At 34.1% G+C, this 25,422-nt stretch overlaps 1 protein-coding gene across 1 annotated transcript in view; it reads right to left on the bottom strand.

Annotated features, from left to right (window-relative positions):
* Positions 1-25,422, bottom strand: part of DNAH14 (dynein axonemal heavy chain 14) — a 577,586-nt gene that overhangs the window by 183,609 nt on the left and 368,555 nt on the right. The window contains 3 exon segments of the mRNA XM_074220908.1: positions 2,093-2,228; positions 8,340-8,498; positions 13,307-13,414. Of these exon segments, the coding sequence (XP_074077009.1) occupies positions 2,093-2,228; positions 8,340-8,498; positions 13,307-13,414 (403 nt within the window).

Raw genomic sequence — 25,422 nt, 5'->3', positions numbered from 1 at the left:
TAAATCTTGAATCATTAATTCTTGGCATTGAAACAAGGGTGTTGTGAGGTTCAAATGAGATAATGAATACAAAACACCTTTTTAACCTTAAGGCACAGAAAAATGTCAGTACTTATTACTATTATTAGCCTACAGTCACCAGGCCTATAGTCTACTGATGATTTCTTTCCTTCATCTTTTTACTGCCTTCCTGGGGAGCTCAGCATTATAGAGGTATGTAGGGGAATTGCTCCTCAAAAAAAGGAACGTAAGCCCATTTTAAAATTTAATCTGCATCATTGACATTTCTTAAGTCTAAAAAAATCAATGAAACCTTAAATAAAGTTGCTATTTATAGCATATGATGATTTTTGAAATATAGATGCTTATTCTGAAAATTTAATAGTAGCTCTCATTAACTACCATAAATCAGCCCTTGAGGGAATAAGCAGCTTAACCAAAGACAGAGATCCAGTGTTTGTTAGAGAACAAATTTGAACCTAGATCTTCTTGACTCCAAGTTTAGCAAATTTTATATTGCTTTTCTATTTTAAAAATTATTACTCATACAAATATGTTAAAAGATATTTCCAAACAATGAAAATAGGAGACTGATTTTGGAGTCTATTACTTGTTTCTAATGTCATTATCAGTAAAAGCTTTATTAATTGGTAATTTGTAATAATTTGGAAGTAATACATATTTATATTTATGAATTTATACACATATACATGTGTGATTCTTTTTGCATAAAAATTAAAAAAAATTTTTCTTTTGATTTTCAGTATTTTTGAGAACAAAAGGAATCTAAGTCAAGAACATTTTCAAATTAAGGATTTCTTTAATATGTCTGATTTCTCTAATAATGCATATGTTCTCTTGTATTTCCATAAATAATACTCCATTCTGAAAAGATAATCAACAAAAAAAATTTTCTCCTCATAAAGTTGTTTATATTGAGCTTTTTTTCTGCTTTGAAGTCATAAAGATTCAAATATGGCCAACATTATTATGAACAGATGCCTAGGTATATTCTTACCTAGGATAGTATAATTATCTTTCATCATCATCATCATCATCATCATCATCATCATCATACTATAAATAGTATCATTTTTTTTCCTTTGCAAAGAAGGATTTGACCTTTGCCAAAAGTTTCTAGTAATTTGCTCTCTATTTTTTTCTTAAGTGATGGAGAGGGGTCCTAACTCAGAAGGTAGGTTATTATCCCTAGTTGTATTCTCTGCTAGAAATGGGCCATGACAGCCATTCATTTCAGATTTCAGCTTCTGTGGCAGATTAACTCCAATTACCCTGAAGTGACCATATCAGCTATCTTATAGGAGAAAAAGCTATATCAGAGTGGTTAGCCAGCATTTCAAAGCAGACACTCATTCTCTCTCTTATTCTATGACAACTTAAGTCATAGTGCCATTCTGTTCAGTGTTCAATTTTTCCTTTCCCATCTGGGACACAAAAGAATGCTGTGGATATCCTTATTTCCTTATAACAGTCCATTCATTTCCATATAGTAAACCAGAGACTAATTTCACAACATCCTTGCTAACCAGATAAGAAGGATAATCAGTATTTATCTTACAGATGGGCTATTTGAAACACACAAAGCAACATTTCCATGAAGAGATTCTAGAGGTACAGAATGAGAAAGTTGAGTTTTCTTATTATTATTCATCATTACATGCTAGGAGTGCTTATTCAAGCATGTCCAATTAGCAAGGGAGTAATAAGACTAGATATTGTTCTAAATATAATTGTATGCACTGGCTCTTCCACATACTACCTATGTGGCCATGGCCAAGTCACTTAACCTCAGGGAGCCTCAGATTTCCTTCCAGGTCTAAGAGCCTATGATTTCTATAGTGAGCAAATATTAATAAAACTTAAGGGATGTGCCTTGTTTTATGTAACATATACATCTCTCAAAAGATGAATGTGAAAAAATTGTTATAAATTGAATACTATTTTAAATATATTGGAGAAGTTTATAATTTGAAAGAGTCTAACTCTGAATACATTAGAAACTGGATTTTCACACACATGCATATCTGAAATTTTTTTAGCAAAATAAACAAGGTTAGAGTTTAACACATACAAGCTTGATTTTCTTAAAGTCTTATAGAAAAAAACACTTCCTAAAATAGTTCCAGTTTTAATCTCTAATCCTTCTGGTTTCTGAAGTTTCTCAAGCATTTGGTTAATAACAGCAGTCTTCCCAACACCAGAGTCTCCTAAAAGAAAAAAAAAAGAGTGCAGTAAATTGGGTTTTTCTTTAATCTAAGAAAATGACTAAATGGATTTTAAAACCTCACATTAATTTAAATAATTTAATAATTAATATTCAGCATCCAAAATGATCTCATTTTGTGCCCAAGTTAAGAATATAAAATTGGTTACACCTCTCTTAAATGCATAGAAGACAGGGGACAGCTGAGGTCTCTTTTAATTATTATTTGCACCTCCTAACTCCATGTGAAGGACTTTTCTTGCTTTTGTTACAGCACTAACTCTCTATTCTTTTTGGCTTTTTGTGGTAGGATGATTAAGAAGGTTAAGATCAGGGATTTAACGTGAAACTTCAAAACTCATTTGAACAACTTATGAGAGAATAGGTGAGGGGTTATAACTCTTGTTTTCATTTCAGGTTAATTTGCCAAAATTTCCCAGGTTCCTTTATTTTAGTGAATAAATTCAAAGCCATTTTTGCCCTAAATAGACTCATTTAAGTGTAAAAATATTATAACACCTTTTGTACTTTTTACTGTTTTTAAAGTGCATTCAGAAATGATCTCATCCACTACAAATGTGAGTATTATAATTATATATCAATATTATTATAATTATATATCAATATTAATCAATATCAAAACATTAACTGATGTAGCATAAATTTAAGTAAAGGACAATGATGTAAACTAAGCATGACTGACCTGAAGAATCTTGAAATGTTAGCATAATAATGCCAATTAGAAGAGGTAGGTAGAGTCAAATAAATTTATTACTCCTTCCCTTGAAGAAAAGATGCTGATACCTAGTCAGGTAAGTCAGAAGTATGAACTAGGTATGGATAAGGCCCATATAGCTCTAATGAACCAAATCAATCATAGGTTTTGCACTAAGTTTAAAAAAATCCTTTGATCAATTTACAAGACCTTGAAAGCCCTTTGATGAAATAACATAATGAGCTTAATGGTATCAGAAAAGAAAAACTATTCTCTGTATCACCTTTACAATAGCAACCCAATTTGGAGCCTAAAAATTTCCATGTCTAGCAGTCTCATAGTGGAAGCCTCTGTGCCAATTACTGAGCAGCAATCACTTGAAAGGAAGATCTTATGAGCTAAGGATCCAGAGTATCCTCCTAGTAGAAACCCCCAAAGAGCAGGAATAAACAGCAATGTCTGCATTGGGAGAGAAAGGGGGGGAAAGGTCTGCAGAGTCCAGCAGAAAAACTTGACTGCAAAAATGGGAGTATTCTGAGTTCTCTGTGAGTTATTGTCTTTGCCACAAATGCTCTAGGCTTGAACCCACTTTTCCACTGTATTCTCATGTCCTTGCAGGAGAGTGTCACAGCTGTTTGGGGAGGGGTGATGTTTTATACCAACTCTTCTTTACTATACTATCTCAGTGAAAATTTCTAACAGCTAAAGACTAGATGACTATAACTGATATGGTGGTGGGAGAATTACATTACACCAATGGGAACTAAGAGACTTTTAGCACTGGAAAATGACCTTCCACCCTCCAGGGCTACTCTTAGAAACCTGAGACAAAACATGACAAACTTGCCATGGGGACTTGATCCACAAGTACAAAGATAGATTGGAAAATAGCTCCAGAGTCTATTGGGATGCCAGGTATCAAGGACCTCAATCATTTAGATATAGTGATTAATCCATGAGGAAAATTATAGTCACAGACTGCAGGAGAGTATATTCTTATTCCCAGTCAAGAGGGAGACTGAGAATTGTTTACAAAATTAAGCTTTGGTGATCAGCTCTCCTACAGCTTATAATGAAATAGCAGATTGGAAGCAGCAAAGGAGGAATGGAATGCCCAGCTCAGAAATATTAAGAAGTGAAAGTTAACAGCAAGGGAGACAAAAGAAATCTAGGGTCATTATACATATGGTCTATATTGTCAGTGAAAGCAGACAAAGTCTTGTCATCCCCGATTTGGAAATATTAAGATTGTTGGATATTTTAGTTGTTAAAACATTAAATATTAATATTTAAAAATAAATTCAGAGTGGTTTTTTGGAAGAAACATTTGTAATTAGGTAATAGGAAAGGCTTTATATACAAGATGTAGCTTGAGCTAAGTTTTGAAGAAAAAGAAATTCTAAACAATTTAGTTAAGATAGGAGAACATTTTAAACTTTGGAATAGCCAGAGTAATAGCAGAGAGTCAAGAGGAGTATCATGTGTAAGGAACAATAAGATGGCCAGTTTGGCTCACCAGAGAATGCAAGAAATGATGAAATAATAAATAAGTTTGGAAGGGTGAGTTGGGGTCAGTTTGTGAAGGACTTTAAAAACCAAAGAGTTTATATTTGATCTCTGAGGCAACAGGGAGCAATCAATTTTTATTTGAATAGAGGAATGGTAAAGTTCTATCTTTAGGAAAATCACTTTGGCACCTACATGAAGATATTTGTAGGGGGGAAATACAAGCAGGGACTTAATTAATTAATTCTATTGCAATTGTCCAGGTGATACTGGCTTTACAATTTCCTTCCAGAAAGAAGAAATGTTTTGGGTTTGGTTATAGATGTTTCTGGTTGATATAGTTTTCCACAAAAACAGAGTTACCCTATTAAGAGACAAGAAAATTCTAGTGGGAACAGATTGTTGAAGGACTAATGAAGACAGCAGCAGCAGGAGAGGTAGGAATACATCTGTTAGCCAGTTTGACTGGCTACTGAGTTGGAGCCCAGAGACCTCAAAGGCTAAGAGTTGCTAGCCTTGGTGCTGCAGCTATTTCTACTTTCAGTGGCCAGAATGAGTGTTTGAGTCATTTATGATTGCTGACATTCCATTTGAGAGAATACCAAATCCCAAAATACCAAACATAAAATGGCTATTTTTAACTCTCCTCTTGCCAGCAGACATTTACTACAATATTTTTTTTCTTGATTCTGTTGTGTTTAGTTTATTGATTTGGGGCAGTGCATGGTCACTCTTGTGCTCAAAGTAACTATGTTAGCAATTAATGGTTTGAAGTGGAGATTGACTTGATGGTTGTAGAACAACCAGAAGGTTATCATAATTGTATAGAAATGAAGTAATATTGGCTTGCTAGGGTGGGAGTTGATGAGATGACCAAGCAAAATAGTACAGAGGGAAGAGAAGAGTTCTCTGTAGAGGCACTTGGGAAGATAAGCAAAGTTAGTGATCATGACCTGGATGAAAATCATGAAAAAGAGACTGAAAAGGAGTAGTCAGACAGGTAGGAGAAGAACCAAGAGAGAGTTATGTCACAAAAATGATTCAGAGGTTATCAAAGGCTGCAGAAAGGTCAAGAAGGATGAAGTTCAAGAAAAGGCCATTGGATTTAGCTATTAGTAGATCATTGGTATTTTTGAAGAGCATACTTTCAATTGCACAATTGGGTCAGAAGCCAGACTGCAGAGCATTTAGAAGGAAGAAAAAGGAATATAGAAGTGCTAATTGCAGATGGCTTTCTCAAGAAGTTTAGATAAGAAGAGGAAGTCTCTGATACAGGTAACATGACTTTTTTTTTTTTAGGATTTTGCAAGGCAAATGGGGGTTAAGTGGCTTGCCCAAGGCCACACAGCTAGGTAATTATTAAGTGTCTGAGACCAGATTTGAACCCAGGTACTCCTGACTCCAAGGCCGGTGCTTTATCCACTACGCCACCTAGCCACCCCAGCATGACTTTTTAAAATTGAAAATATTAATAGAAATATTTCAAAATATATTAGGTACTTCTTTACCTTGAAAAATCAATCAACAAATGTTTTAAATATCTACCATGTACAGAGGCAGTTAGGTAACACAATGGATAGACTGACAGGACTGGGAGTTAGAAAGACCCAACTTTGTGAGTTCAAATCTGACCTCAGACATTTGCTAGCTGTAGGACTCTGGGCAAATCACTCAACCATGTTTGCCTCAGTTTCCACATTCATAAAATAAGCAGGGGAAGGAACACAGAGAAGGTGAAAAATATTATCGAGATCAAGATTTGGAAACTGACAGAATATGTTGAGAAAAGTGAGGAATGGAGTAGAAAGTCTGGGCATGGAGCCTGGGTGACTAGGATGATGATGATGGTGTTCTTAATAGAATTTGTGAAGTTCTAAAGGGGAGAAAAGTTGGAGAATGGTGATCAGTTCTGTGGCTTCAAGCTTCTAAACACAAATGCCAAAAGTTTAGGCAACAAATAAGAAGTGAAGGTCCCTTTATAACCTCATGGATTTCACACTGAGACTTAGTGAAATGAAACCCATCCTGAGATATTGTTCTGGATGAGTATACCTTTTTTTTTCAGAAGAAACAGGATATGTAAAAAGGCAAGGAATAGTTAGATTGGTCTTTCATATTAAGAAGGTGAGGAAATGGGAGGAAATCCAAGATCCAGAGATTAGAGGCAGGGGGAATAGAAAAGATTTTTTATCATTGGATGGAAAGACCAAAGATGAAGAGTTTGGGAAACTCTTGGCAAAAACAAATAGATGAATAATTTGAGGAACTAATCACAAATCTGGTATAATTTAGAAGGGAATTTTGGTTATCAGAAAACTGCTGGAGCTATTTCTTCCAAAAGCAGAGCCAATAACTTATATACATTCTAATCCTACTTTTAAAAGTTTGAGGAACTAGCAAAGAGAAATTCTTTTGTGGGTTTGATTTTGATTCTTACTAACAAGGAAGAACTAATTGTTAAGGTGGAAATGGCAAAAAACTTTAAGATGAAGTAACCACTTCTTACTACAATGGAAAGATAAGTAGAATCCCATGCACATTAAGGCACCAAAGAATTTTAGCCTAGGTGAGATGAGGGGTGTATAGGAAACAAATTGTATAGGCACAGACAGGAAGAAAAATGAGATTGGTTTGAAAAGACTAATTTGCATACACATGGAACCTGATAATTAAATCAGATTTCTGAATATGAGTGTAGCATGGTACTGTAAAAACAGTCTTAGAAATGCTAAAGCTCAGAAGGAGCTGAGTCTGGCAAGGGAAGCAGAGGACTGCAAAACAGGTCTTTCCATAAAAACTTTTAGAGAGAAGGAGGAGGATCAAAGAAAGGATGGAGTCCTTATTTGGCAATAATAGAAGAATGATACCTGTAAATAGGCAAAGTATAGCAACTTAATTCTTATTTTGTTTCTGTATTTTTTTAACTGTAGAAGAACAAGGTCTTTGCAATAGAAATGCCCAAAGAAAAGTAATTAATAGGGAATTGACCCCTAACAGAAATAGGGAGATAGGAAGAGAGCCCCTACCCATACCCTGTGATTATGAAAGATAAGATTTCTTAGCAACTATCAATGATATTTGAAAGCTCATGAAAGACCAGAGATTGAAGAAGGGATGCAAAATATAAGCCACTGATCCTGACTTTATTTCTTGAGAAAATTCTAGAAAAGATCATTAAAGAAAGTTGTCCCTATGGTGCTTGGAATATATAAGTAATTAGGGAAAAGTAAAAGAATGAGGTGAAAGTCCAGTTGCATGAGATACTACTAATTTGCAGAGTACCTCATCAGTTGATAGAAGCAATCCAGTACTGAATGAGCACCAATAATATGGAGATGAAAGATATCTTTGAGGCCAGGAAAGAAAGAAAGTGAGGCTAGAGAGGATGATGGTCTGAAAGAGTCCAGAGCATGGAGGGATTGGAGGTCCTTATACAGGCAAAGAGTAGATTTAGGAGGAAAGGGAATAAGGAGTGTAGGTGTGATCGAACATAGAGATTTTGAATTTTTGATTATTCAAGTGGAACATTTTTATTATTCAATACATATTTGTCATATATATGTCATTCACACTTATTCTCTGACAATTAAAAAGAAATTAAATAAAGGGTCTTGAAAAATCACATACAAACTATGATAGTATTAGCTTTCAAAATATTAATTCTGAGGAAATTAAAGTATCATAAGAATAATTAAACTCTGGAAATTATTATACCCAACTCAATAAGTATAGTATTTTAACTTTCCCCTCAATTAAACACAAATATGAATGTCTTTCTAAAACTGTGTTTATAAAATATCATTAAATCACAACAGTATTTTAAATTGTTTCTACCAAACTACTTATTAGCATTGTCTTTAGTTTTGTTTTACTCTAATTTATTTTTATTATTACCTGCAATTAGTACAGGATATTTGTTCTTTATAAAAAGACTCATCAAAAAGGAGAAAGCTACTGTATCTCTTGTAGCAAAATGATGATTAAATTCTATATCTTCATCATATTTGATTATATAATCCCAAGATGTGAGAGAATCAGAGGCATATATCTTTCCTAAATTTAAAAAGAAAAAAAGGAAAAGTGATTTTGGGGTATATTTTAAATGTGTCTTTAGGAAAAAAAACCCAGAGAAATCTAATTTTCAAATGACCAAGTAATTTCTGAAAGATTAGAAAATAGTCAATAAATGTGTGAGAGATACAAACTGGAAAGAATGAGATATTGAAAATATCTCCTAAAATCTCAGATCTTGTGCCATTTTGGTGAATTTCTTCCCTCAAAGGTATTACTTCATGGTGTCTCTTTCATCCATTTGTCTATCTCAAGAATATTCTGAGATATTCTTTCCACCTTCTGAGGCAACAGTGTATGGAAAGCAAATGGGAAAATGTCAGTTAGAAATACTACACAATTGAGCAGTAAATTTAATCATGATTTGTGCTTTTCCCATTGCCCTAACCTTCTAGAGCTAGATTTGGTTTTATGAAATATTTATTTACCCCCACCTGACATTGTTCTGGTTTCTGGGGAAATAGTACTTTAGATGAAACAGCTTTATAGGAAATAGTTAATTCCATGTCTACATAGGGAATTTGGGATTATATGTTGAGTGAAGACAAGTTTTTTAAAAAAATTTTTGTGATTGTTGTTGACAGATTAACAGTAAGTAAGAGTAGGGCAGAAGGCAAAGGCTTTGACTTCTACATTTAACTTTTGTCTTCTAGTCTGGAGGATCCTGGAAGTAAAAGCAATTTCACATCATTAATCCCTACATATCTTTTATAGATTTGTTTTGAGGGAAGATGACCTGAATGAAATTTTTTTTCATGGGGGAAAGGTACAAGGTCATCATCAAAGAGTAGCATAATATCTGGCATATAACTAGGCAGTTATTAAGTATTTATTAATATTTTTAAAAATTGAGGTAGAGGATATGAAATCTCTATCAGGGGTTAGCACACAGTACCTGGCAAATATTAGATACTTAATAAATATTTATTAATAAATTTTGAAATTTTTTTGGGGAAAGTCCAAGACCTTCATCAAGGATTAGCATAGTACCTAGCTCTTAATAAATAAATATTTATTTATTTAGTACTGGAATATTCTATTTCTAAATCAGAATGTGGTCTGGCACAATGGACTCAGTATCATGCATACAATATTTTATCATAGTATTCCCTAATTCTTTGATGTGAAGAAAGGCAGTCATTCTCTAGGATTTTTGTTGTTTTCATTTACTTAGAGTTAAGCTTCCTTTTTGTGATCTGTTTATTTACCTTGTGGTAGTTATGAAAATAGTTCTTTTATGGATTATTTCACTTTATATGAATTAATAATATTTCTATATTTCTCTGAATTCCTTATATTCTACTTCAAAACAATACTCCATTATGATAATTTGCCCATCTTTTCAGCCATTCACTAATAATGGGTATTTACTTTGTGTCTGTGCCACAAAAAAAGTGCTGCTTAGAATATTTCTATAAATTTGACTTCCTTTGGGAATGTGCTCAAGAGTGAGATGATTGGGAAAGAGGATTAACTTGGCATCTTCACAATATTTAGAAAATATAAATATATAATTCCAAATTGCATTCCAGAATGGCTGAATCAATTCACATAAACCTTCAAACTTTTACTATTTCTATTTTTTTTGTTATGGCCAATGTGCAGAGTATATGGTAAAATCTCAGTTATTTTTATTTGTATTTTTCTTATCTTTGATTTCCTTTTCTTTGAGAGCATGTTTTCACATTTTTTTTGGTTTGCAATTTTCTTTGGAAACTTTATGTCTTTTGACCATTTATTTATCCCTGGGGGAATGCCTTGGTATTTGATATTTGTATCAATTCCCTAAGCATCTCTGATATTACATTTTTTAAAGTGATGTTAATTAAAATGTGTTTTCTATGCTACAATTTCTCTTCTTATTCTGTCTTTGTTGATTATTTATGTAAAGGGTCTTTTTAGTTTTCTGTGACTAAACCTGTCATATTTTTCTTTTCTGAATCCTTTTTTTCTCTTTATAAAAAGTATTCTCAGTATGGCTGAGAATTTTTCCCATAGCTATAAATATAAAAATTACTATATCTTGTTCTCTTCTGATGCCTTTTATTTATATTACCTTTTATATTATGACAACATATATTTTTAAACTTTTTGGAGAATATGGCATAAGATAATTTCTACCAAACTACTTTTTAGTTTTTCCCAGTCTTTTTTTTTTGTCAAAAGGGAGTCTTTTCCCCCACTAATTTATATTCTTGGATTTATCAGATAATAGTCTACTCTTTTCAATTACTTCAGCTGCTTGTTCTTGTAGTCTTTCCCAGTGATTTACTTTTCCAGTTTTCTTGAACCAGTATTAAGTAGTTAAATTGATCCATGCCATACTATTATTTTGATATCAGTATAAATGTCTATCAGATAGACCAAGTTCAATCTTTGAGATTATTCACTAATAGCAATTTATGTGACCCAATTTTTCTCTATCTAGATTTTTCTCCAAGAACACAAGAAACTAGTTTATGCCTCTTCATTAACTAAAGGTATTAAAGACCAGAGAAGAAGCTTGTATTTGAACTTCTTTAGTATGGCAATAGTCAGAGCTTACTCTTTGACTAAAGACTCATTACCAGATGATTCATAGATCTGGACCAAGAGACAAACTATTCAGCAAGCACTATACTTTTAAAGAATATATCAATTTTTTTAGACATTAAGGTTTTAGAAGCCAATATTCAGGAAACTATTTTATTCTATGTACTTCATCTATAATTAGGAGACGCAAAGCAAATCATGTGTATTGTGATGTCTTGGTTATGGCCTTGTGGTTCAAACACCTATGATTGCTTATTGGAGGATGTGAGAAGGGGGAGAGGGAATAAATGGGAGAAGGAGGGGGGAGAAAGAGGAGGAGAAGAAGAAGAAGAAAGAAGAGGAGGAAGAAGAAGAAGAAGGAAGAAGAAATAAAAAAGAGGGAGGACCTTTTTTCAAATCACATATGTCTTTTTTATAATGTAGAGTTCAGTATTTAACAAACTATGTAGAAATATTAACTGTTATTAGTAGGATTATCTAAATAATTATATTATTTAAAATATAAAAAATTAAAAATTAAATATGTCATTATACTAATTATAATAAATAAATGACATCTAAATAAATGACATAATTGAGAGCAAGCTTTAAAGAAATATAAAACCTCAATACAATGCTTCATGTACTAATTCTTAGATAGTTTCAATAATTGTTAATCTAACACTACATTTCCAAGTGTTTTAATAGAACACCACTTTGAAATTCCATACTTAGACTGAGAAGTCTTCAGGGATAACCTCTCATTTCTTTGTTGTCAAAATCTTCATAAAAAGAGTCCTTTCAGATTCAGGTCACACCCATTTATATACACTGATAGCCTGTCAAGCTTTTATCCATAGACAGAAGACTGACAACTGAGAGGAACAACCCTTACCATATTTGAGCATTTGTTAGAAAATCATCATCATTTCCTGAACAACATTTCTGCTGCCAGTCAAATCTAGGTCTATGTCCATTTCTTTCCTACCTCTTATAGCCACTCACTTATGGAGAAGTACTCTCATTTTTGCATCACCTTTCAGTAGTTTATGAACCTCTTATTTTGAAACACAGACACTGAAGCTTCCTTAGTAATGGGTAGATGTGCTAAAATTTTCCAGTCAGTAGAGTACATTTATAGTAGCCAACATAAAGGGACAACAACAAGAAATAAACTTGCAAAGAGGGAGCAAAATCACATACAAACTGGCCAAAGGATCAAAGGAACAAAATTTACTGAATTAACTGAGCAATGAATTTAACTAAAATTCAGTCTGGTAATATATGATGACTCAGCTGAAGTCATCTAGGAGTGACTATCAGAACTTTCTGGTCTTATGATATATAAATCCCAAATAAATTCTAGGTCTTTGCAGTACTGGATCAGAAAACATCAAAAAAGTGCTGATAACTGAGATAATGTGGATGTTAACTTTAAAATTTTACTGATGATTTGGAAGCACTAACTTCAAGGTGGCTCAGAGAGGAGTTGGTCTGATCCCCCCAAGAACTCTATGAAATGAGACCTTAAACTGCTTTCCTCTGCCCCAGCACTTCCATCTTCTATGGATACATGAATGATTCTTTTTGTCTTTCTCTCTTTGCCCATTCTTTTCCCTATACTGCCTGTCTTCCTTTACTTTTCCATCCCTTGTCCCCATGCCATCTGCTTCTTTGGCTCCTTTGTCACTTGCCTCTGTACCCTATGTACTTAATTAAAGGGTGAATACTGCCCAATTTCCTGCTGCCAATCATGATCTTTCTCACTGAAAATCCAAGGAACCAGGCATGCCCATTTCATAATGTCATAAGTTAAATTATCAATTGCCTAGAGAACCCTTGATGTTTTATAACTTGCTTTACTCAGAAAACTTCCAAGGATAGCTTACAGTTATTAGAGTATAACTTTTTAAACATATCCAAGTTTAAAGCAAAACAAAAAAACCCTCAACAATAATTTTTGTATATAAAGATATCAAGAAATTTCTCTACAGATATATTTCAAGATTTTAGTTATTAATTTTAAAGTCACAGACAATAATTAAAACAAAAGCTAGGTGAGACAATGGATAGATTGTTGGGTCTATAATCAAAAGAATTAAGTTCAAATAAAGTCTCAGATATTTAACTAGCTTTGTGATCCAACCTATGTCTACCTCAATTCCCTTATCCGGAAAATAGCTCTTGGAACTTTAGGACAACAAAAAGGTGATATTTATAAAGTCCTTTGCAAACCTTAAATGTTAGATAATTATACAGATTATCAAAATTAATCTTACCTAAACTGTCTAAAGAAGGAATTAAGTTTGACCAAGGTATGAAATCACAAGTCTGTAAGTCCACAAAATAACTGAAGACAGAACGTTGTCCTTTTGGTAAGCGAATGCCTAAAAATATGAGAAAGAGGCAAAAACACATAAGAAAGAGTATCATGAGATTAAGTTATAGATCAAGTGTTGGAAGGACCCTTGGAGATCATCTACTCCAACCTAGTCATTTTACAATTGAGGAAACTGAAGTCCAAAAAAAGATTAAGTTACTTGCCTTATTGATAATAATAGCTTTATTTTAGACACTGTGAATATTATCTTATTTTATCATTAGAAGATCCCTGGGAGATAGGTGCTATTATTATCCTCATTTTACAAATAAGGAAATTTAGACAAAGAAAGTTAAATGATTTGCCTAGTAAAAAGTAAAGGTCTGAGGGAAGATTTGAACTCAGGACTTCCTGACTAGAGCCCCAGAGTTCAATCCACTGAATCCCTGATTATCCTAAATAGGATTTGAATATTTAAATTTTATTTGTTTCTCTTCCTTTTTTTAAAGAGTGAAAATATCACCAATGTAAATCAGGAACTTATAGTTTTTCTGGGGATTTTTCCTTCAGAGAAATAGGGTCTGGATAATCAAAGTGCTGTATCACTAATATAGCATCCTTTCAGTCTCGAGCATATTCTTTTTTTCTACTGTGCTGCACTTCTTCCCATGGTTCATTTATGGTATGTATTTCAGAAACTATGGAATACAGACTTGAAAATGAGTTTTTGATACTCATCTTGTATCTCTGTGACATGAGTGTTATTAATTAAATGTAAAGCACTTTGGATACTTCAAAATACTACCAAGATGCATCTTTGTTTGAAAAATTTTGGGTCTAAAAACTGGTAGCATCTTATACAATGGTTGTAGATTTTTAAAAATTTTCATTTCCTGCTTTTTCATGCTGCTTGTCTTTGTGCTCCTTGTTTCTGGTATATTAGGTGATGTTTTGCCATGTTCTACCCAGAAATGTCTCAGTGCTGAGTTCAAGTTCAAAGTGATTCAGTTTGCAAAAGTGAATGGCAATCATGCTGCTGAAGGTCAGGTTGATCCTCCTCTAACTGAGAAAACAATCTGAGACTGGCTACTGGAAGAAAAATCCCTACTGGAAATGTCCTGGCAGAAGAAGGTCATGAGAGGCGAGGCAGACATATGGCCTGAGTTAGAGAAGCAATTGAAGAGATGGATTGAAGAGCAAAGGGCCATTGAAATTCCTGTATTCACAAAGATGGTTCAGCATGAGACCAGAAGAATTGCTGATGAAAAATAAGTGGCTGATTTCCAAGGAGGACACAACTGGTGCTTAAGGTTCATGAAATGGAATGGACTAAGCATATGTCCCTGTACCAGACTTGCCCAGGAGAGCTTATGGTCAACCAGACCAGAGCACAGGCAGGAGAGCAGGCAGAGCCTCTCCTAAGACAGTGATTTATCATTAAACACAGAGGACAAGCTAATGGATAGAAGTTTTGACGCGATGAAGAGTTATATGAATTTTATGATGAATAAGATTTGAGTACAATAACTTTCTGTAATACATTTTTTTTTTCAAATTTTGGGCCCCCAAATTAACATGCATCCTATACATGGGAAAAATGGAATATAAATTAAAATGATTATTTATGCCTTATTATTAAACTAATCACTTTTTAATCATGATTTAAGCTATTAATTTAGTAATAATAAAAATAAATTAATTTATTAATAAATCATTAATTTAAGCTAATTTAATCTAATCATTATAATTTTATAAAAATATTATCCATTAAGAGTGTGTCTTTAGGGTCATCTAGGTGGTGCAGTGGATAGAGCACTGGCCCTGGAGTCAGGAGTACCTGAGTTCAAATCTGACCTCAGAACTTAATAATTACCTATCTGTGTGGCAGGCAAGCCATTTAACCCCATTGCCTTGCAAAAACCTAAAAAAAGTATATCTTTAGACAGAAATAAGTAATGATAATATAAAACATAAAAATTGTACTTTAAGTTGGTATGTGTTGTAGAAAAAGTTTGATTTTGTTAAAATTTTAATGTAATTCAACTGCAATCATAATTTATCAATGATCTATTATTTTAAAGTATGTTTAAATAGAATGCTTTTAAAAAATCAGTTCCTTTTTTCTATAAATTGAATATATAGAATAAAATTCTATGTATTTTTTTCTATATTTTCTATAAATTTCTATAAATAACAATTCTATATCTGGCAAATAATTCCTTTTAATGAGTTTTTGTGGTTACTGAATTTTGTGGAAAGCAACTTTTCCACCATTTTGCCAGTTATATTGAGAATGATTTCTTTTAAAACAGGCCATATATTTATGGTCAGAAAGTTGACTAAAAAAGTACCAAAAATACAAGATCCCACTGAATTGTAAAATAGTATTTGTTGCTTTAAGAGGAAAAACAAAGTTTCAAAGACTTTCCTCCAATGAAGTATCTAATAAACATATCAAAATCATATGAAATTTCTTGGTAAATGCAACTATAGAACTAATTGCTTAATAATTCTCTATAATATCAAATGAAATGATTTTATATTTATGAAGACGACTAGAGAAGCAGCAGTTATTCTTCTAGAGACACACAGACTTTTACAGGAGAGAAAAAAAATAAGAAAAAGAGATAGCAGTGAAACCCATAGCCTCAAAAGCACACATAAAAATGCTAAAATTGTAGGCAACACACAAGAAAAGAAATAGAGTTCTTAATGCAAGGAAGCAAATTTGACCTTATAACTATAAGTTAGTGGAACGAAACCCATGATTTTGCCTTAATTTTGGTTAAATATACTTTATTAGTAAGAAACAGTAGGTGACATGAGAAGGGGAGTATCATTATATATTAAGAAGGCCTATGAATAAACAGAAATCTAGGCACAGAGGAGAAGAATAAGACACTATTTGTGTAAAGATCAAAAGAGGGAGAAGCAAAAATAATTTTGTCATTGGAGATTGAAAGAGGAAATAAATGAATTTAGAAAAATAGAAAACAAGTCTAATAGAAAAGCATTCTGTTAGTGATATAACACTTTGATTACCCAGACCCTTTCTAGAACTATTTCTCTGAAGAAAAAACCCCAGAAACACTAAGTTACTAATTTGCAATGATATTTTCTTTCTTTAAAAAGGAAAAACAAACAAGGAGAAATTTTGTTGTGGGACTGATTCTCACTAACAGGGAAATACAGGTGGCTAGGCAGGAAATGATAGGAACTAGGGGTGGGAGGAAGTGATTACTCCATTATAGAAATTATGTTAGAGAAGGAAATTCTAGGCATAATCTTACATGTACCCTAGATCTTGGTAATGTAGTTTTCAAAGGATTCAGACTCCCATGGAGAAGTCAGGAGGTATGGGAGATGTTTAAAAACAAAACTCTGAAGACACAAAGGGAAACTATTATAAACAGGATTGGTTACAGTTTGAACAATCCAAGGGGAACTCACCAATCAACTTAGATTTTAAAAACAAATGTACAGGGACAATTAGGTGGTGCAGTGGAAAGAGCACTGGTCAAGAGAATCTAAGTTCAAATCTGGCCTCAGACACTTAATAATTACCTAGCTGTGTGACCTCAGGCAACTCACTTAAACCCATTGCCTTGCAAAAACCAAAACCAAATGTACAGAAGATCAAAACAAGCTTGGGTAGGAACAGGTGAATAAGAGTGTGTTCAGGTGCTGTTAACACAACATGAGAAATATTAAGAATGAACTGAGCCTAATAAGGAAAACTTAGGACAACAAAATGTTTTTTTTTAAAAGCAAAGTTGGGAGAAAAAGGAGGATAAAGTAATAGAATCTTTGTTCAAGAATCAAGGGATTATATTGACAACAGAGGGAAGGCAAAGTTGTTCATTTGTTTTCCCTGAAAAAGAGAATAAATTTCATATTTGGTCATATTCTAACTATAGATTTTTCTGCTCCTATTCCTCATTTCCCTCATTCCTATTCATACACTTCTAAATAGAGCTGGAAAAAGTTATGAAACCATTTAGAGTGAGTCCACTACAAATTTGTTATCTCAACAGGGCCTTCAATGAAGCAGACAGTCCTTTAACTCCTGCCTTATGCCTTCTATGATACTCCCATTCTGCAAAAAAGACTTTGCCTCATATATCATTAAAAATAAGGCATATTGAGGTCATATTCCAAGAACTCCCCTTTTCTCCCTTTTCTCCCATCTCATGTACATCTGACATAATTTCCAATTATTTCTTCTTTCATTCTAGTCTGTCAAAGAGATAGCCCTTCTTGCTAAAGTCAGACCTGTAAAACTTACATTTTACAAATCAATTTCACTGCTGGTCCTACTCTTTAATCTTGAATTTTTATCTGCTGATTATTTCCCTGCTAACTAAAAATACCCAAATCGCCATGATTAAAAAAAAACTCAGCACTCATTTGATCTTTCCATCACTTCTAGCTATTGCCATGTCTCTTTTCCACTACCAAACTCCTTGAAAAAAATATTTATACTGGGTGATTCAATTTTTTTAAAGAAAGATTTGATTTATTTTACATTTTAATTATTTTACAATTTTCCCCCAATCTTGCTTCCCCCCCCACACACAGAAGGCAGTCTGTAATTCTTTACATTGTTTCCATGGTATACATTGATCTCAGTTGAATGTGATGAGAGGGAAATCATATTCTTAAGGAAAAAATAGTGTATAAGAGATAGCAAAATTTCATAATAAGATAATGGTTTTTTTTTTTTAAATTAAAGGTAATAGTCTTTGGTCTTTGTTCAAACTCCACAATTCTTTCTCTGGATACAGATGGTATTCTCCATCACAGATATCTCCAAATTGTGTCTGATTGTTGCACTGATAGAATGAGCAAGTCCATTAAGGTTGATCATGGGTGATTCAATTTTATCTCCTCTCATTCTTAATTACCAAATCTGATGGATTTTCTAAGTCCTTTACTCTGTCAACATCGTTTGACACTTTCCATCACTTTTTCTTACTCTCTCTTCCCTGGGTTTTCATGATTTTATTCTATCTCTCCCTCTTTCTCCCTCCTTTCTTTCATCTTACCATACCTCAGTATCCCCTACTGGATCTTTATTCACGTCATTCCCTCTAACTGTAGTTGTCTTACAAGGTTGTCCTTTTCTCTCTCTACACTTTTGCTTGGTGATCTCATCAGTCCTTGGGAGTTAAATTATTATCTCTATTAAGATGATTCTTAGGTCTATATTTCCAGTCCTTGTCTCTTTCCTAAACTCTAATCCCATCTACTAGTTGCCTTTTATACTGGATGTCCTGCGGGCACTTCAAATTAGACATATATAAATCAGAATTAATTTTCTTCCTCTCCCTCAGCCATTTTCACTTTTAAAGTTTCTTAATACTGTTGAAGACACTACCATCCTCTCAGTTATCCAGGTCCACAATCCTGGTGTCATCTTTCACTTCTTATTGTCATTTACCCTACATATGCAATTGTTTGTCAATTCTTTTTTTTAATTTAATATTTATTTATTCTCATTTTGTACAATTTTTTATACATTAATAGCATATTTTTGTTTAAGAGTAAACAAAATACTCCCCCAAATATAGACTCACTTGAGTGATAAAGTAAAGGGGAGAGAAAAAAAATTAAAATTAAAAACAATTAATAGTAATAATTGTAGTTATGACCAGGTGGCACAGTGGGAGGAGCACCAGCCCTGGAGCCAGGAGCACCCAAGCCCATATCCAGCCCCGTACACCCAACAATCACCCAGCTGTATGACATGCAAGCCACCCCAACCCCACTGCCCTGCATAAACCAAAAAAAAAAAAAAAGAAAAAAAGAAAAAATAAGACCTAAAATAAAATAGTAATAATAGTAGGGGAGGCTGGGTGGCAGACAGAACACTGGCTCTTGAGCCCAGTGCACCCGGGTCCGAATCCGGCCTCAGAAACCCAAGGATTACCCTGCTATGTAGCCCCAGGCAGGCCACCCAGCCCCATTTGCCCTGTACCCCACCCCAAAATAATAATAATAAAAATGTGCTTGTCTGTGTTCCAACACCACCAACTCTGTCACGGGTGGATCACATTCTTTATGATAAGTCCATTACAAAAGTTACTTCCAAATTTTTCCATTGCCATTGCTGATCTCAACTCCCTCCTTTTGTGTTTCTCCACTACCATGTACTATATTTTCTTTCTCCTTTCACTGACTCTACTGTAGGGTAGCTGAGTGGTGCAGCAGACAGATCCCTGGTCCTGGGGCCAAGAGGCCCTGAGCCCCCATACCACCCCTTAGGCCCAGCATCCACCGGGCCCTATGGTCCCGGATAGGCCATCCAATCCCAGCCCCTTGCAAGAAGTAAAATAGAAAATGTGTTATATCTGACCACTCTCCCCCCATGGTCCTTCCTCTCCTCCTTCATTCACATCCCCCCCTTCCCCCCTTCCCCATACCCCCTCTCTCCTTCTTACTCCAGATGTCTATACCCCATGGAGTATATATGCTGTTTCCTTTCCTGGCCACCTCTGATGAGAGTGAAGATTCCCTCATTCCCCCTTGCCTTCCTCCTTTCCATATCATTGCAATAGCTCATTGTAATAAAGAAAAATCTTAATATATGAAATATCTTGGCCTATTCCCCCTCTCCTTTTTCTTTCTCCCATTACAGTTCCCTCTTTTCTATTGACTCCATTTTTACACCATATTTTGTCTTCAAATTCAGCTTTCTCCTGTGCTTCATCTATAAAAGTTCCTTCTACCTGCTCTGTTAATTGAGAAGGTTCATATGAGTATTATCAGTGTCATTTTTCTATACAGGAATATATGCAGTTCATCATCATTAAATCCCTCATATTTCCCCTTCTCCTCCAATCTCTATGCTTCACCTGAGTCTTGTATCTGAAAATCAAACCTTCTGTTCAGCTCTGGCCATTTCAACAGGAACATTTAAAATTCCCCTGGTTCATTGAAAGTCCATCTTTTCCCCTGGAAGAGCACATTCAGTTTTGCTGGGTGGTTGATTCTCGGTTGCATTCTAAGCTCTTAGGCCTTCCAGTATATTATATTCCAAGCCCTATGAGCTTCCAATGTAGTTGCTGCTAAGTCCTGTGTGATCCTGATTGCAGCTCCATGGTATTTGAATTGCGTCCTTCTGGCTGCTTGTAATATTTTCTCTTTGACTTGGGAGTTCTGGAACTTGGCTATAATATTCCTGGGGCTTGGCTTTTTGGGATCTCTTTCTCGGGGGAATCTGTGGATTCTCTCCATTTCTATTTTGTCCTCTGCTTCTAGGATATCAGGGCAATTTTCCTGTAGTAATTCTTTGAAAATGATGTCAAGGCTCTTTTCCTGATCATTACTTTCAGGTATTTCAATAATTTTTAAATTATCTTTCCTAAGTCTGTTTTCTATATCAGTTGTTTTTTCAATGAGATGTTTCACATTTTCTTCTAATTTTTCATTCTTTTGGTTTTGAAATATTGAGTTCTGATTTCTCATAAATTCATCAATATCCCTGAGTTCTATTCTTTGTCTGAAGGATTTGTTTCCCTCATAGACCTTTCTTATCTCTTTTTCCTTCTGGCTAATTCTGCTTTTTAAAGCATTCTTCTCCTCAATAACTTTTTGAACTGTTTTATCCATTTGACCTAAGCTGGTTTTTAGCATGCTATTTTCTTTTTCCTTTTTTTAAAATTTTTATTAAAGATATTATTTGAGTTTTACAATTTTCCCCCAATCTTGCTTCCCTCCCCCCACCCCACCCCACAGATAGCACTCCGTCAGTCTTTACTTTGTTTCCATGTTGTACCTTGATCCAAATTGGGTGTGATGAGAGAGAAATCATATCCTTAAAGAGAACAGAATTCTCAGAGGTAACCACATCAAACAATAAGACATCTGGGTTTTTTTCCCCCCAATTAAAGGGAATAGTCCTTGTACTTTGTTCAAACTCCACAGCTCCTTATCTGGATACAGATGGTACTCTCCTTTGCAGACAGCCTACAATTGTTCCCACTTGTTGCGCTGATGGAATGAGCAAGTCCTTCAAGGTTGAACATCACTCCCATGTTGCTGTTAGGGTGTACAGTGTTTTTCTGGTTCTGCTCATCTCACTCAGCATCAGTTCATGCAAATCCCTCCAAGTTTCCCTGAAATCCCATCCCTCCTGATTTCTAATAGAACAATAGTGTTCCATGACATACATATACCACAGTTTGCTAAACCATTCCCCAATTGAAGGACATTTACTGGATTTCCAATTCTTTGCCACCACAAACAGGGCTGCTATAAATATTTTTGTACAAGTAATGTTTTTACCCTTTTTCCTTATCTCTTCAGGGTATAGACCCAGTAGTGGTATTGCTGGGTCAAAGGGTATACACATTTTTGTTGCCCTTTGGGCATAGTTCCAAATAGCTCTCCAGAAGGGTTGGATGAGTTCACAGCTCCACCAACAGTGTAATAGTGTCCCAGATTTCCCACATCCCTTCCAACAATGATCATTATCCTTCCTGGTCATACTGGCCAATCTGAGAGGTGTCAGGTAGTACCTCAATGAAGCTTTAATTTGCATTTCTCTAATAATTAATGATTTAGAGCATTTTTTCATATGGCTATAGATTGCTTTGATCTCCTCATCTGTAAATCGTCTTTGCATATCCTTTGACCATTTGTCAATTGGAGAATGGCTTTTTGTTTTAAAAATATGACTCAGTTCTCTGTATATTTTAGAAATGAGTCCTTTGTTAGAATCATTAGTTGTAAAGATTGTTTCCCAATTTACTACTTTTCTTTTGATCTTGATTACATTGGTTTTATCTGTGCAAAAACTTTTTAATTTAATGTAATCGAAATCATCTAATTGATTTTTAGTGATGTTCTCCAACTCTTCCTTAGTCATAAACTGTTCCCCTTTCCATAGATCTGACAGGTAGACTAGTCCTTGATCTTCTAATTTGCTTATAGTATTGTTTTTTTATGTCTATGTCCTGTAACCATTTGGATCTTATCTTGGTAAAGGGTGTGAGGTGTTGGTCTAATCTAAGTTTCTTCCATACTAACTTCCAATTATCCCAGTAGTTTTTATCAAAGAGGGAGTTTTTATCCTGGTGGCCTGACTCTTTGGGTTTATCAAACAACAGATTACTATAATCCTCTCCTGCTTTTACACCTAGTCTATTCCACTGGTCCACCACTCTATTTCTTAGCCAATACCAAACAGTTTTGATGACTGATGCTTTATAATATAATTTTAGATTGGGTAGTGCTAAGCCACCTTCGTCTGCATTTTTTTCATTAAACTCCTGGCAATTCTTGACTTTTTATTTCTCCATATGAATTTACTTACAATTTTTTCTAACTCATTAAAGTAATTTTTTGGGATTTTGATTGGTAGGGCACTAAACAGATAGTTTAGTTTTGGTAGAATTGTCGTTTTTATTATATTAGCTCTACCTATCCATGAGCAGTTGATATTTGCCCAGTTATTTAAATCTGATTTAATTTGTGTGAGAAGTGTTTTATAATTGTTTTCAAAAAGATTCTGAGTCTGTCTTGGCAAATAGACTCCCAAGTATTTTACACTGTCTGAGGTTACTTTGAATGGGATTTCTCTTTCTAGCTCTTCCTGCTGTTTCTTGCTAGTCATATATAGGAAAGTTGTGGATTTATGGGGGTTTATTTTATAACCTGCAACTTTGCTAAAATTGCTAATTGTTTCCAGTAGTTTTTTAGATGATTTCTTGGGATTCTCTAGGTAGACCATCATGTCATCTGCGAATAGTGAGAGTTTTGTCTCTTCCTTCCCAATTCTAATTCTTTCAATTTCTTTTTCTTCTCTAATTGCTGATGCTAACATTTCTAATACAATATTGAATAGTAGTGGTGATAATGGGCACCCTTGTTTCACCCCTGATTTTATTGGGAATGCCTCTAGCCTCTCCGTATTGAGTATAATGCTTGTTGATGGTTTCAGATAGATACTGCTAATTATTTTAAGGAACAGTCCATTTATTCCTACACTCTCTAGTGTATTTAATAGGAATGGATGCTGTATTTTGTCAAAAGCTTTTTCAGCATCTATCAATATGATCATATGGTTTCTGATAGGTTTGTTATTGATATAATTGAGTATACTAACAGTTTTCCTAATATTGAAACAACCCTGCATTCCTGGAATAAATCCTACTTGATCATAATGTATTATCCTAGTGATGACTTGTTGTAGTCAATTTGCTAAGATTTTATTTAGGATTTTTACATCTATATTCATCAGGGAAATAGGTCTATAATTTTCTTTCTGTTTTAACTCTTCCTGGTTTAGGAAACAGTACCATATTGGTTTCATAGAAAGAGTTAGGCAGAGTTCCATCTTTCCCTATTTTTCCAAAGAGTTTATATAGGATTGGAACCAATTGTTCCTTAAATGTTTGGTAGAATTCACTTGTGAATCCATCAGGCCCTGGAGATTTTTTTTTAGGGAGTTCAGTAATGGCTTGCTGAATTTCTTTTTCTGATATAGGGTTGTTTAGGTATTTAATCTCTTTTTCATTTAATCTGGGCAACTTATATTTTTGTAAATATTCATCCATTTCACTTAGATTATCAAATTTATTGGCATAAAGTTGGGCAAAATAAATTTGAATTATTACTTTAATTTCCTCATCATTGGTGGTGAGTTCACCTTTTTCATTTATAATACTAGCAATTTGGTTTTCTTCTTTCTTTTTTTAATCAAATTGATGAGAGGTTTATCAATTTTATTGGTTTTTTCATAATACCAACTTTTGGTTTTATTTATTAATTCAATAGTTTTTTTGCTTTCAATTTTATTAATTTCTTTAATTTTTAAAATTTCTAATTTGGTATTTGATTAGGGATTTTTGATTTGTTCTTTCTCTAATTTTTTTTAGTTGCATGTTTAGTTCAGTGATTTCCGCTTTCTCCAATTTATTCATATATGCATTTAGAGCTATAATATATCCCCTGAGAGTTGCTTTGAATGAATCCCATAGGTTTTGGTATGTTGTTTCATTATTATCATTATCTAGGATAAAATGGTTAATTCTTTCTATAATTTGTTTTTTGGTCCACTCATTTTTTAAGATGAGGTTATTCAGTTTCCAATTTGCTCTGGGTCTATATCTCCTTGGCTCAGTATTGCATATGACTTTTATTGCATTGTGATCTGAGAAAGATGTATTCACTATTTCTGCCTTTCTGCAGTTGATCATTAGGTTTTTATGTCCTAGTACATGTTCAATTTTTGTATAGGTTCCATGTACTGCAGAGAAAAAGGTATATTCCTTACTATCCCCATTCAGTTTCCTCCATGAGTCTACCATATCCAATTTTTCTAACAATCTATTTACCTCTTTAACTTCTTTCTTGTTTATTTTATGATTTGATTTATCTAGATCTGATAGTGGGAGGTTGAGATCTCCTACTAGTAGAGTTTTGCTGTCTATGTCTTCCTGTAATTCTTTCAGCTTCTCCTCTAAGAATTTGGGTGCTGTCCCACTTGGTGCATATATATTCAATATTGAAATGACTTTATTGTCTATGGTACCTTTTAGGAGGATAAAGTTTCCTTCCTTATCTCTTTTAATGCTATCTATTTTTGCTGCTGCTTTGTCTGAGATAAGGATTGCTACCCCTGCTTTTTTTACTTCAGCTGAAGCAAAATATATTTTGCTCCAACCTTTTACCTTTACTCTATATGTATCTCTCTGCTTCAAATGAGTTTCTTGTAAGCAGCATATTGTAGGATTCTGGTTTTTAATCTACTCTGCTATTTGCTAACGTTTTAAAGGAGAGTTCATCCCATTCACATTCAAGGTTATGATTACTAATTCTTTATTGCCCTCTGTGCTATCTTCCCTCTGTTTGTATTTTCCCCCCTTTCCCCCCTTTTATCCATATTCCCCAGTATTTTGTTTTTGAATACCACCCCCTTCAGTGTGTTTGCCCTCCTATATCACACCCTCCCCTTTCTTTCCCCTTTCCCTGTTCCCTTCCCTTCCTTTTGTTATTTCCCCTTATTTCCTCCACTCCCATTCCCTTTCTCTGTCCCCCCTCCCCTTTTCCCCTTTTAATTCTTGAAAGGTT

The sequence above is a fragment of the Macrotis lagotis genome, chromosome 2 (assembly GCF_037893015.1).
Source record: "Macrotis lagotis isolate mMagLag1 chromosome 2, bilby.v1.9.chrom.fasta, whole genome shotgun sequence".
NCBI classification, from domain to species: domain Eukaryota; kingdom Metazoa; phylum Chordata; class Mammalia; order Peramelemorphia; family Peramelidae; genus Macrotis; species Macrotis lagotis.
Note: the sequence above shows the minus strand (reverse complement) of the source record. Positions and strands in the feature narration are given on the sequence as shown.